Source organism: Pituophis catenifer, unplaced genomic scaffold (assembly GCF_029215685.1).
Source record: "Pituophis catenifer annectens isolate HBS135680 unplaced genomic scaffold, rPitCat1.0.hap2 SCAF_7, whole genome shotgun sequence".
Taxonomy (NCBI): domain Eukaryota; kingdom Metazoa; phylum Chordata; class Lepidosauria; order Squamata; family Colubridae; genus Pituophis; species Pituophis catenifer.
The window spans coordinates 78,945,091-78,959,678 of NW_027256887.1; the positions used below are offsets into that span (position 1 = coordinate 78,945,091).

General features: G+C 42.5%; 1 protein-coding gene across 1 annotated transcript in view; it reads left to right on the plus strand.

The window, feature by feature from the left end:
* Nucleotides 1-14,588, plus strand: part of PTPRO (protein tyrosine phosphatase receptor type O) — a 155,369-nt gene that overhangs the window by 128,090 nt on the left and 12,691 nt on the right. Inside the window, exons 18-24 of the mRNA XM_070947053.1 lie at nucleotides 424-459; nucleotides 3,799-3,895; nucleotides 5,369-5,459; nucleotides 7,591-7,667; nucleotides 8,020-8,154; nucleotides 10,742-10,864; nucleotides 13,521-13,675. Coding sequence (XP_070803154.1) covers nucleotides 424-459; nucleotides 3,799-3,895; nucleotides 5,369-5,459; nucleotides 7,591-7,667; nucleotides 8,020-8,154; nucleotides 10,742-10,864; nucleotides 13,521-13,675 — 714 coding nt within the window. The remainder of the gene's footprint in view (nucleotides 1-423; nucleotides 460-3,798; nucleotides 3,896-5,368; nucleotides 5,460-7,590; nucleotides 7,668-8,019; nucleotides 8,155-10,741; nucleotides 10,865-13,520; nucleotides 13,676-14,588) is intronic.

A 14,588-nucleotide genomic window follows, 5' to 3' on the forward strand; every position in this document is an offset into this window, starting at 1 on the left:
TTTGGGAATGAGCCAGTTTGCTTTTAAGCCCTTCTACCAGGCAGTTAAATATTGCAATAAATAAAATAGGCAAAAATATGTCTCTGCTTTGGGACTGACAATCAGGAGTTTCATCCTGCGGAAATGTAGAGCTGGTTCTGAAGCAGACAATGGGAGCAAGGAGGTAGATAAGCAAGTTTTCATTGCCCAATTAAATCCATGAGCAAGTTAGATTCCTGCAGCATACGAGGCAAGAATGTTCACACATGATGCATTTCTGTTATTAGAAAGATTGTGTGATTGATTGTGTGCTACCAAGTCAGTGCTGACTGTTAGCGACCACATAGATAGATAGGATACATTAGAAATAGTTAGCCACAGAACTGGAAATGAGACATAACTATGGAATGTTTTTCTCTTTCTCTCTCTCTTTTTTTTTTGCAGGAGTAAAAATGGATTGAAGAAGAGAAAGCTGACCAAGTATGCTCATTTTAAAAATATCAATTATTTAATTAATGCTTCAGTATTTTCCCCCCATGCATTTGGTTATAGAAATAGTTTGGTATTAGGGTGGAAATGTTCAAGAAAAAAAAGAAGTTTCCCAGGGCTGAAAATCATAAGCATAAAGTTCAAAAACTTGAAGAATAAAAGGGAAGAAGAGGGTGGGGCTTTTTTGAAATTCCTAACAAAATCAGAAGATGAGCCACATCACGGAGGGCACCATATTATGACCTTATAATTGCCAAAATTTCTAAAATCAACCCTGCAAGAATCCTTTCAATTTTGGAACCTGCACTGCCTTTGTTATGACCTAGGCTCCCTTAAAAGGCAGGAAGAAGAGTTCCGACAAAACCTCTTTTATTTACACGACTGTGAATTACTTTCATTCACAGCCAGCAAGTCTTGTCCAAACAGTTTTTCAAAAGAATATTTATCAACACACCTTATCTTGCTTGGCAAGTTAGAGCCTGAGTGGCGCAGTAGACTAATGCTACTGTTAAAAGGTAGTATTTAGCTTTCAGCTGCCTGCAATTACTGCGAGTTCAATTCTCACCAGGCTCAAGGTTGACTCAGCCTTCCATCCTTTCTAAGATAGGTAAAATGACGACCCAGTTTGTGGGGGCAATAAGCTGACTTTGTATAAATATACAAAAGTATGAAGGCTATTGCTTAACGCCTTGTAAGACGCCCTGAGTCTCCGGAGAAGGGCGGCATATAAATCAAAATAAAATAAAATAAAATAAAATAAAATAAAATAAAATAAAATAAAATAAAATAAAATAAAATAAAATAATAAAATAATAAAATAAAATAAAATAAAATAAAATAAAATAAAATAAAATAAAATAATAAAATAAAATAAAATAAAATAAAATAAAATAAAATAAAATAAATAAATAAATAAATAAATAAATAAATAAATAAATAAATAAATAAATAAATAAATAAATAAATAAAAGCTGCCACGTAACTTGTAAGGCAAAACTTGGCAAAGAGTCTCTTAGAGTCATGAACAGAACTTTTCACTCTTGAACCGAACAAGCAAACAAATTGTTTCCTGCAAAAGCCCCCTCCCCATTCGCTCCTCTTTTGTTTCCTATGGGAGGGGCCAATCATCTCCAAGGTGTGGCTTTACTCCCAAATCGACCCTGCTTTCTGAGTTGTTCTTGCCTTCTGGCTGCTCTGCGTATTAGCACACTGGGAATGGGCTCCAGCTATTCCTCTGCCTCGCTGCTGTCTATCTCCCTCTCTGCCTCCGACGCAGAGCCCTCGTCCGAGCTTTCCCCAGCCCCCAGGACTGGCCCATGTTCCTCCCCAACCTCCTCACTGTCCGACTCTGCTGCCAGCTCCTCAGGCTGCCAGCGAGCCACAACAGCCTTGTCCTTGCTCAAGGGCTGTCCGAAAACTGGAGGTATCGCTGAGAATGACATTCCATCATGAGAACCTGTAGGTTTCCATTTACTTTTCACAGAAGATCCTTCATGATAAAAATGTTCTTGACAAATGGAAAATTAAGCACTGGGGAAAAATCAATTATCTCTTGTTAACAATTCCCCAAAGGGTTTGCCTTTGGTTGACTCTCATAAAGCGTGAAAGAAATGAAGTGGGGGGACAACCAGGAACATTCCTGTTATCAAACTGCTCCATCACTCAACACGGTTGCTAATTATTTGCTGGATCATTAATGAAAGCAGGTAAACAGCAGTAATTAATTGTTGATAAGAGACAGGTTCCTTGGGATTTTCTTGCTTTAAGGAAAAGAAACGCATACGTGTCCTCTAATCTTCACAAATTGGAGCACAGAAATTAGACAAGAAGAGTGGTTGACTTTCCTTCATTACAGGTGGTCCTTGACTTACAACTGTTTGTTTAATTATCATTTGAAGTTATAATGCCCCTCCCCCAAGACAACCCGATTTCAAAGTTATGATGTCTGTACACACACAGATACACACACACATCCTACAGTCACATGATCACAATTTAGGCATCTGACTAGGTGGCTGAGTGGCTAAGACACTGAGCTTGTCGATCAGAAAGGTCTGCAGTTTGGCGGTTTAAATCCCTAGTACAGGTCTCCTACGTGAGCAGGGGGTTGGACTAGATGACCTCCAAGGTCCCTTCCAACTCTGTTACTGTTACATTTGGGCACATGGCAACCAGCATATCTTTATGGCCATTTGTAACTTCTGGTGGTCGCATGACTGCAGTTTTCAATGTTTTTGCCTGTTTCTGGCATCTGCTTTAGTTTCTGGCAAAAAAAAAAAAGGCCCGTAAAATGGATTCATTTAATGACCATATTGATCACCCAACAGCTATGACATTTGCTTAATGGCCACCACAAAAAAATAAAAAAATAAAAAAATTGATCATATGATGCCTTCATTTACAATCATAACAATTTGCAACTGTAATTCCTGCCTCCATTATGGTCGTACGTTGAGGACTACCTGTATTCAGGAAATAAGAGGTTAGAACAACAGGATGGAATCCTGACCTGTGAGGCGTTTTTTAGAGGACTGAGTCCTGTTGAAAATAATCAACAAAACATTAAAATTTCCTCATATTGGATGAGGTAATAAACCTAATCTGGACTGTAGTATTTCAGGTAGTAGGGTTAACACGTGTGAATGGGCCTTTACCTTCTGCCAATTGTTGAGGGATAAAATAAAATATTGGGGACAAGGATTCCAGACTTCCTGTTCTATGATTTCACATATATATATCCTGTTTCCCCCAAAATAAGGCATCCCCTGATAATAAGCCCAATCGGGCTTTTGAGCGCATGACAATAAGGCCAAGCGCTTATTTCATGGTTCAAAAAATATAAGACAGGGTCTTATTTTTGAGGAAACACGGGTATGAGAAACAGACTTTAGATGTCTTTAGGGGAAGGCAAGACTATGCAAAAGTCATATGTATCATTGCATGCAAAGACCAGATTTTCATCAGCTGTCATGACACTAATTGCCTCGTGGAGTGATTGCCCACTTTTGATATCACTGTGGCTGGTGACAGATGCCTGGGGGTGAAGAATTCAGTCAGATGAGGGGCCTTTCCCTTCTTGTGGTATGACATGTAATTCAGATATTATCAGTTCACCTGCTATTGTGGGAAGGAGGACTGGCTTTTATTTAAAAAGACCATTCTGGCCTCACTTCTGTAATATCTATCTGACATATCATATTTTATTGATGTTTCTCTCATCCGGTTCCAAGTTAGTTGGATACAGGCATAAATTACTTCTTTAGCTTACTGGTTCAATTACCAGATGGTGACTTTTGCGAATGACATGACTTTCTTTATTTCTTTCTGTATGCATTTTTTAAAAAGCCCTGTCCAGCTGGATGATTTTGACAGCTACGTCAAGGATATGGCCAAAGATTCTGATTACAAATTCTCTCTGCAATTTGAGGTAATCCCAGTTCAGATTTTGGCTATTTAAATTTTATGGAAATAAATGAGTAAATGACTAGATAGTATATTTAGACTTTTCCACTTCAAAGCAGGGCGGGAGCGGAGGGATTATTACTTCTTAAATATCATTTTCTTTTCCATTTCTTTTTAAAACTTTCCTTGCATGACGAAGCGAGATCTCATACTTTCCTTTAAGCAGGGAGATACTCTAACAGCCATCTCTTCTTTATTATGGGATAAAACCAGGGGTGAAATTCAACCAGTTCTGACAGGTTCTGGAGAACCAGTAGCGGGAATTTTGAGTAGTACAGAGAACCGGCAAATACCACCTCTGGCTGGCCCCAGAGTGGGGTGGGAATGGAGATTTTGCAATATCCTTCCCCCAGGAGTGGGGAGGGAATGGGGATTTTGCAGTATTCTTCCCCTGCCACGCCCACCAAGCCACACCACACCCACCAAGCCACACCCACAGAACCGGTAGTAAAAAAAATTGGATTTCACCACTGGATAAAAGACCTAATACAGTGGTACTTCGGTACTCATCATTAATTGGTTCCGGGAGGCGTGATGAGTACCAAAAACAATGAGTACCAAACATGTTTTTCCCTTAAGGAATAAAATAGTAAGTCACAAGTTAGCTGAAACCAACAAGTTCTAGCTTGTGCATCGGTACCAAACAAACAATGAGTACCGGGGTGAAATTTTAATGTCAAAATGTGTTGAATACCAAAATTCAACGAGTTTCAAAGCAGTTGAGTAGCAAAGGACTACCGTAGTAAGTTATCTTGGCCAACCCGACAAACACACACTCAAATATGTGTGACACACACACATGTATGTGTGTGATATTTGTACGTGTGTTTTTATCCCTGATGAGAGATGGTTTGGTGTAGTGGTTCAAGCACCTAGCTAGAAACTGGGAGATTATGAGTTCTAGTTCCACCTTGGGCACGCAGCTAGCTGGGTGATTTTGGCCAAGTTCCTCTCTCTCAGCCCTAGGAAGAAAACACCAATGGCCAACCACTTCCAAAGATATTGTAGTGTACACTTTGCAAATGTAGGTAGGATGAATGAAGAAATTTCTTTCCCACATAATTCCACTAATGTTTGATGCAGATAAAAACATTGCTATCTTATTTATTTAGATAATAAGTATTCATTCGCAAAGATGATTTCTCTTAGTCTCAGAATTCCTCTTTTACTTAATTGTATTATTCTCAGCCCCTTCCCCCCCCCCATGTTGTCCATTTTGTCCCATGGAGGAAAGAAAAGCAAACAAATACTAAGCCAACATAAAATAATGGTTCACTCTCACAGTTGCCTCCCTTGTTGGGGTTTAGCTCAGCTATTCTTTGAAAACAAATGGGTTGCCTTGATTGTAATGTTGTTATTGAGTTAGCTTGCCTAATGATAAAGATACTGATACAAAATATGTCTAAGCATAATGTGTGTGTTTGTCTGTCTCACTCAGGAACTGAAATTGATTGGGCTGGAAACCCCACATTTTGCAGCTGATCTTCCCATGAATCGCAGCAAAAACCGCTACACAAATATCCTGCCTTGTAAGTTGTTGTTTTAGGAGAGAGTTGTTGTATATAACACCAGACTTTGTACTGGCATCCAGGTGACATGGAATGCTAACACCAAAGGATAGCATTGTTGAGAAACTACCAACAATATTTTTTTTATGTATTCTGAGCATTTTGCTTTTTCTATTACTTGCCTTGCCCGCTTATTCTTTCCTTCTGAACTACAGAAAGGAATAAATTTACCACATAGTATTATGTTATTAATTCAACTAATACGACTATCTTTTATGAACATAAAAGAATAGCACTCCAGTGACTTACATTCCTGCCAGCTTTTTCTATATTTAAATCTAACTCATAGAAAAATTTCTTTCCTTCCTTCCTTCCTCCCTCCCTCGCTCCCTCCCCACTCCCTGGAATAAGGTTAGCTTAAGGTTACCAAATGGTCTTTGATATGTAATGTGTTCCTGATAATCCAGAAGTGAAGGGGTTTTTTGGGTGGTAGTCATGAAGTACCGTGTTTCCCTGAAACTAGGACATGTCTGGATAATAAACTTTCGAGCGCATGAGCTAAAATAAGACGCCACCTGAAAATAAGCCCCTCCCCCAAATACTTAGACACATGTGCAGCTGCACAAACAATTGGGTCAGAGCCACTGCCACTGCCGCTGCCGCCCAAGATCAGCAGGCCACATTCGGTGAGCCGGATGCACCGCTGCCCGCTGCCACTCGGGAGAAGAAGAGAGGGGGGGCGCTGCGAGAGAGCCCATTTCTGACGTTCTTCTCCTCCCAGGCCGCGGCAGCGCATTCAGCTTCCTGAATCTGGCTTGCTGATCTTGGCCGACGAGGGGCAGTGGCAGGTGGGGTGGTGGAGAAGTGAGACACATGGAGCGAGACGGGGCTCCACTTGCCATCTCTTCTCCCTTCTCTTACGGCTGACCCCCTGTGGGCCAACTTCAGTCGTGGGCGGGGAGCGCTGGCCGTGGCCGGGCTGGCCAAGCTGCATCTGTCGGAGCTGCCCTTGGTGCAGCTGCCCGGCATCTCGCTGCCGAGCGCCTGGGAAGAGTAAGCGGGGCCTGCAGGAGGAAGGGAGGGAGGGCAAGGGTCTCGTAAGGCTCCCCTCTCCAGGAAGAGTCCGGCCTGGTCGCCGTCCCGTCTGGTGACTCCCGAGGTGGAGGGCTTCCTGGGCTTGCTGGTGGGCGCTCTGGTCAGTCAGTACTTGGGTGGAGGGACCACGGGGCAATCGGAGTGGAGAGGAGCAGGGGGGAAGGGGAGGCCTCCAACAACTATCACCATAGAGCGGGAAGTGCACTCCCAGAGCAGCCACTGCCCTAGCTGGGATTTGGAAGCCACAGAGGCGGAGTTTAGGGGAGAGAAAGAAAGACTTCTGCTGCTTCTGCTTCTGGCTGCACGCAAGGAAAGCAGCAGAAGTTGTTCTTTCTCTCCCCCAAACGCCGCCTCTGCGGCTTCCAAACCCTGGCTGGAAGCTGCTGGAAGCAGAGAAGAGGCTCGTCGGACCAGCCGCCTGCTGCCAAGTCTTCGGCCGGTTGGCCTAGAACATTGTGGGGCCCCTCCAGCCGGGCGCCTTTCTCTGCTTTGCGGGCAGCCGGAGCAGAGAGGCAGCGATGGGCAAAGGGAGCTGCAGCCCCGCAGAGAGAGTCCACCCACAATGACGTGGTGAGGCCTGGGAGGCGTGTAAGCGAGGGGGGACAGGCGCCTTCGGGCCGCTCATGTTCCACACAACCCCTCAGGAGGGGAGGGGCTTGATGGTGGCATGCAGTGGGAGCCTCTCTCTGCCAGACTTCCGGCTGTGAGTGCGCAGGCCGCCCAGGGCCTCCTGCACCCTGAAAATAATAAGACCCCCCTGACAATAAGGCCAAGCCCTTATTTCAGGGTTCAAAAAATATAAGACAGGGTCTTATTTTCGGGGAAACAGGGTACTTTTCCCCGAAAATAAGACCCTGTCTTATATTTTTTGAACCCTGAAATAAGGGCTTGGCCCTTACTATGAATGTATTGAAATATCAGCTAATGAAAGTTGATTGACTCTTGATTTTTCCCCAAATTCATTCAAATGCATGCATAAATTTTCAGAGACTCAATTCCAAAATTCATGATATGTATTTATGTTGAATTTGTCATTGGATATGTTGTCTTTTTGCAGATGACTTCAGCCGTGTTCAGTTGGTTTCAATGAATGAAGAAGAAGGCTCTGATTACATTAATGCCAACTACATCCCTGTAAGTAACCTTCCCTCAGCTCTAGTGTGGTAACACTGAAGCCCCAAGATGGCTTCGGCCAGACCAGCTTCAGAACTGACAGACTGCTTAAGCCAGGAGTCTCCAACCTTGGCAACTTTAAGCTGGCTGAGGAATTCTGGGAGTTGAAGTCCACAAGTCTTAAAGTTGCCAAGGTTGGAGACCCCTGGCTTAAGCAACACACACAAAATATAAGGGCAGCAGTTACATAAGAATGAATCATTCTGTAGATATCCTTGGGAGGAAACGATAGTCTGATGTGGTTTAAAAGGCACCATTTATTTAAAAAGATATATCGATAAAATAATACTGTAGTAAGCTTTTTCTTTTGCAGGGTTACAACTCTCCACAAGAGTACATTGCAACTCAAGGACCACTCCCTGAGACAAGGAATGACTTTTGGAAGATGGTTCTCCAGCAGAAGTCACAAATCATTGTTATGCTTACTCAGTGCAATGAGAAGAGAAGGGTATGTAGACCGAGCAGGGCATTAGATATAATAATATCTGAGGTCACTTCAGTTGTGGGCTGCAACCGGTTTAACAACCGGTTCGGTGAGTGTGCGCTTTGCGCAAGCGCGCGGCTAACGCACTTGCGCGCAGCATCAAAATACAGCAATTTGAAGCTCAGCTGTTTACCTTCTAAGGCAACCCTGGTAAGTAGAACAGTGGAGGTGTAGAAATCAGCTGTGCCGTGTGAATCAGCTGAGCCAGAAAGAAGGAAATATAGGACAGGATAGGGACGTGGGCGGGTGGGCGGAGCCAGCTGATCGTGGGAACTACCGGTTCCCCCAAACCGCTCTGAACCGGCTGACTCCCACCCCTGGGTCACTTCCTGTTCTATGATTCTAGTTTCTTTCATGCCTTTTGGAACATGGAGTCCTGCTAAAATTCTACATCTCGCATTATGTGTGTGTGTCTCTTTAAGTCATTTTTTGACTCCTGGAAAATGCCTGCACAGGTTCCTGCAGTCTTCTCAACAAGATTTTGGAAGTGGTTTTAGGGCTGAGAGAGAGGGACTGGCCCAAGGTCACCCAGCAGGCTTTGTGCTAAAGCTGTACTGGAACTCCCAGTCTCTCAGTTTCTAGCCAGGTGGCATTAACTACTACATTAAACTGGCTAACCTTCTTGCTGGCTCAGCTGTTCTTTCCTCCAACACTTTTATTGGAAGATTAAGTATACGTAGAAGATCAATTCATCCTTATTAGCTGTTCCTGCAACACAGCTAAAGGAATTGATTGATTGATTGATCTGGAGTGCCACATTCATCTCAGATACAGCTGTTCTTTGACTGTACAATCCCAAATATTTTTGGAAACAGGCTTTTAGCAAATTTACTGGGGTATTTAAGCACAATAACTAGGAAATAAAAGAATTGCAACTGGAAATAAAGCTGAAGCCAATGGATCTCCAGCAATTATGTTATATTGCTATACCTGGAGACAAGTAGTTAACATGGGCAACATATTTTGTACCAGCTGTAGATTTTGGAAAGTCTTCAATGGCCGTTGCATGCAGAAAGCATTAAGTAAGTTCAACTGTGAGATGAAAAAGTCACAAATGACTGTTGCCAATACATCCCACTCCAGCAATAGCTACAATTAGCACACAAAGTGTGTCTGATTGAGGTGAATTTTAATTCCTTGGGAACTAATGAATTAGGTTTGTTTTCCCCTTTTTGGATGCTCACACAATAAAGCATCTTGCTAATCTTGACCAATTAATCATATGGGCTAACAAAACTAGAAGAGAAATCTTAAGATAGCCACTTCACTCAGTATAGGCCACAGCACACAGCAGGCTAATTCAGTTTAAGGCAAATGCCTTCAAAACTTCCATAAAGCAGATTAAAAATATTTCTTTATGTGTTTGTTTGTAATTTATTTGCCTTAGGCAGCTTTCAACAACAAAATAGAAAAAAAGAACGATTTAAAAATGCAAACATAACAATCGCAGAGGAATGAAAACAATAAATGAAAATATTTACAGACCCCTCGCATCCTGGACATAAACTGTTTCAACTCCTACTCTCAAAACGACACTATAGAGCACTGCACACCAGAACAACTAGATACAAGAACAGTTTTTTCCAGAACGCCATCACTCTGCTAAACAAATAATTCCCTTAGCATTGTCAAACTAGTTACTAAGTCTGCATTACTATTAATCTTCTCATTGTTCCTATCACCCATTTCCTTCCACTTAATGACTGTATGACTGTAACCTTGTTGCTGGTATCCTTAAGATTTATATTGACTGTTTCCCTATGACTATCATTAAGTGTTGTACCTTATGATTCTTGACGAATGTATCTTTTCTTTTATGTATGCCGAGAGCATATGCACCAAAGATAAATTCCTTGTGTGTTCAATCACACTTGGCCAATAAAGAATTCTATTCTATTCTAAAAATAAACAATGGAAGAACAATAATATGAAATTTAAAAGATGGGCAGAAAGGGAGCAGGAATACAGAACATTTCTCAAGCGGAATTTGCCCAGATACAATAAATAAGTAGTTTAAGCACAACCTGAAAGGTAATTTTTAAAAGGCAGTGACAGTGCTGGTTAAGGCAGATTGAGTGTACAAGTAGGAAAAACATTATTGCAGGCAGATTTGCTCACCTTTCTTTTTCTTCAAAAAAGAAGATTTTTCTAGTCCAAAACAGACAAGCCGCTATCTAACCCAAAATAACCACCCCAATAAAGGGGTTGCATTAGGGTCTCCTGGATAAAAGGAACGTGTTTTATGTCTAGATTTGCACATTCCTTCCTTGGATTCTTGCATCAACTTTGATCAGAGGTGGGTTCCACATAATTTTACAACCGGTTCGCTGTGCACTGAAAATGTGAGTGTGCGCGCATGCACTTTGCTTGTGCACGCGGCTTGCACACATGCACATGGCTTAGAAAACGTGGCTAAATAGGACGGAATACTGCTGCCCACAGGTCGCCGCTACCAGTTTGTCTAAACCGAACCGGCTGAATACCAAAGGAAACCCTCTTAAGAGATTGGTTTCCCTGTTTGTAACTTTGCTTTATTTTTCCTCCTTTCCAGGTGAAATGTGACCATTATTGGCCTTTTGCAGAAGAGCCCGTTCTTTATGGAGACATCACGGTGGAGATGCTTTCAGAAGAAGAGCAAGCTGACTGGGTGTTCAGGAACTTCAGAATCAGCTATGTAGGTCAATATAAATGGTGTCATGCAGCTGTTAGTTGTTAGGAATTCTGCTCCATTAAGCAGAGAACTTGATTTTAAATCCCCTATACAGGTAGTCCTCGACTTACAACCATTCGTTTAGCGATTGCTCAAAGTTGCCATGGCACCGGAAAAAAAGTGACTTATGATGGGTCCTCCACTTACGACCATTGCAGCATCCCCACAGTCACGCGATCAGAATTTGGGTGCTTGGCAACCAGTATGTATTTACAATAGTTTTAGTGTCCCAGGAGGTCACATGATCACCATTTGCGAGCTTCCGACAAGCGAAGTCAATGGGGGAAGACAGATTTGATTAATGGTCACAGGATTCACTTAGCAACCATGGCAAAAAGGCCGTAAAATGGGGTACAACTCGTTTAACAATTGAAATTCTGGTCCCAATGGTGGTCTTACATCAAGGACTACCTGTACATTCCATGACATGTGTGTGTTTGTGTATGTGTGTAGATTTCCATTCAACTTTCAGACTTTCCTGCTCACCTTAAGTTTTCATTTACTTCAGACCGTCTTTTTTTAATTAGTGAATACCGCTGAATATGCAAAAAAGTATTTATATGGCTCTCATAGTCCTTTGAGTTCTTTCAATTTCCCAGTGTGAAGTCTATTACTCTGGAATTCCATAATTGTCTCATGCTAGTAGGTCTGACCTTTTCCAAGATCAGCCAAGGTTGTCTGGGTGTTATCATCTCTATTTCCCTCTGGGTTTAAATTACACTGCAGAAATAAAGAAAACTTGGATGAGCCATGGTGGCGCAGTGGTTAGAGTGCAGTACTGCAGGCTACTTCTGCTGACTGCCAGCTACCTGCAATTTGGCAGATCGAATCTCACTTGGCTCAAGGTTGACTCAGCCTTCCATCCTTCCGAGGTGGGTAAAATGAGGACCCAGATTGTTGGGGGCAATAGGCTGAGGCTGTAAACCATTTAGAGAGGGCTGTAAAGCACTGTAAAGCGGTATATAAGTCTAAATGCTATTGCTATAGGGAGGGATATGTGCGCCATTCAGTTCTCAGATCAGATTCCTGGACTCCCAACAGCCTTATATTTAATATTTAGACATTGGTTTCTGGGTCTTGAGGCCTTAAACTAGAACAAAATCTAGACATAATCCACACGTGAGTATTACATAAACAATACTTTCCTGTATGTATATATATGGTTATGTGTTTGGGCAGACTTAGCTGCTTCTCCTTGCCTCAATTTAAAAGCAATAATCCAAAATCTCAGTCAAGAGATCACGGACCCTGACATAGGACAGATACAGGTAGTCCTCAATTTAGTGTTGTGGTCCGCCAGTGGCCTGCGGAGCTGGCAGCAGAGTCAGACAGTGAGGAGGCTGGAGAGGAACATGGGCTTTTTCAACCATTTGTTCAGCTGCCATTCAGAGTTATGATGGTACTGAATGAAGGGTCTTACAAACTGTCCCTGAAATTATGGTCGCTGCTGTGCCCCCACAATCACATGAACAAAATTTGCCTTTCGGAAAGAGAAGCAGCCAATCCAGCACACAGCCTTCCTATAAAGAGGCCGCTATATGCCATCCCGAAAGCGAGCACCATTTTGGGAGGATCTGCAATTCATCAGCTGCTTCTCCTTGGGAAAGGCAATCTTTGGGAAAGGTAAGTGGAGCAAGGCATGACTGGAGGAAGTAGGTGGAGGAAGCCCAAAAGCTTTCAACGTGGGCCTCAATGGGTGGGGACTGGAAGCAGTGCGAGGTGTGTCTCACCAGGTGGGAGTGGCCCATGGCAAGTAATTTCTGAACTGGGGAGATACTGCAATATGGGCCTGTGGCCTCCCAGCACCTTCCCCACCCTGAGGCACCTTGTGTTCCGCTTAACAACTGTAATGGAGTTAGCTGGGATTATGGTTGTTAAGCAAGGCATTCAAGTGGGCACCTCGATTAACAATTGCCACAATATATGACTATAATTCTGGACTCAATTGTAGTTGTAAGTTGAGGCTACCTATAGAATCAGAATCAGAATAAAGCTGGAAGGGACGTTGGAGGTCCTCTAATCCAATCCCCTGCACAAGCAGGAGATCCTATACCATTTCAGAGAAGTAACTGTCCAGTCTCTTCTTAAAAACCTCCAGTGATGGAGCACCCACGATTTTTGAAGGCAAGCCATTCCACTGGTTAATTGTCCTCACTGTTAAGAAGTTTCCCCTTAATTCCAGGTTGCTTCTCTCCTTGATTAGTTCCCATCCATTGTTTCTTGTCCTGCCCTCTGGTGCTTTGATAAATAAGTTGACCCCTCTCCTCTCAAATACCGGAATGCTGCTATCATGTCCCCCCTAGTCCATCTTTTCTCTAGACTAGCAAACCCAAATCCTGCGACCGTTCTTCATATGTTTTAGTCTCCAGGCTAAAAAAAACCAAAAACCAACACATTTATTAATTAGCCAGCAACTTCATCTAAGTGAGATGGGCGGCCAACAAGTCTAATATGTAAATAAAATAAATAAATTACACCCCTGCACAGTAGAAAGTTAAGACTGAGTACTCTACTCCTACCCAGCTCTATGCTTTGACGATTTTAACCTGTGTAAGTGAGCACTTCATTGGCAATGGGCTGATGTCATTCTGGAACCTTTGTGTTTTTTCCTTCTACTCAGGCAGATGAAGTGCAGGATGTGATGCATTTTAATTACACCTCCTGGCCTGACCATGGTGTCCCTCCCACCAATGCAGCAGAAAGCATTTTGCACTTTGTACAGATGGTCAGGCAGCAGGCGACGAAAAGCAAGGGGCCCATGATTGTACACTGCAGGTAAGTTTTTGGCCACTGGATGTGGAAGATGTGGACATAACATAGCCGAAAGAACAATGGTGTGTTGCTTCCTGAGCAGTGCCAAAGATGTGCTTTTTTTGCAGTGAAGGGGAACGAGAAGGGCTATATGTTTTCTTAGAAGTTTAGAAGTTGCATTCTGTTTGGTAGAGAATTCATTGAAGTCTCCGAACTTGCTGGTCAAATGGCTCTTCCACTGACAGGCTGTTTCTCTCCCTTTTAAGATGCTTCGATCGGAGAGTTTCACTACTACATGCTATCTCTTGCCACCTCAATTCTTCCTACATTACGAGTGCTTCATTTTAGGGGTGCCATTATGTATAGCTCCTTATTTTGGGAAAAATTGTGGACATGGCAATCTTTTCACTATGCTGAAAATCCCAGAATTTTATTTCTATATGTCTTGATCCACTTAAACTTAAGTCTGTAAGCACCATTACATTTGAATAGAAAAATAGATTTCTGCCTCCTCCTCCTAAAAATACTGTAATCCAGCACAGTCTGTTTTTAATTATTATTATTATCCCTATACAGTCCATCAGTGTCCGAATATTGTTTTCTCCCATTTTATTCATTCACATAAAACAATTGTCATCATGAGATTCTGAAGGTCAGATTAATTTACAAAATTCAGAAACGGTTCCTTCCCATAGATCCTTCCCATAGATCCTTACTGTAATCCAGTCAGGAAAGAGATTGAGTGAGAGGAGGAAACCCACTAATTCAGATACACAATGTTCAATGAAAGTCTAGTAGCTCATGGATTTAAATGCTACCAAAACCCTCATTCAGATGGCGTTGAATTGCAGTAGAAGGATGGATGAGCAATCTAAAATAAAACCTACCATGGATTTGGGAACTGGTTGTCAGAATGTGCTGAACAGCATGGATTGGA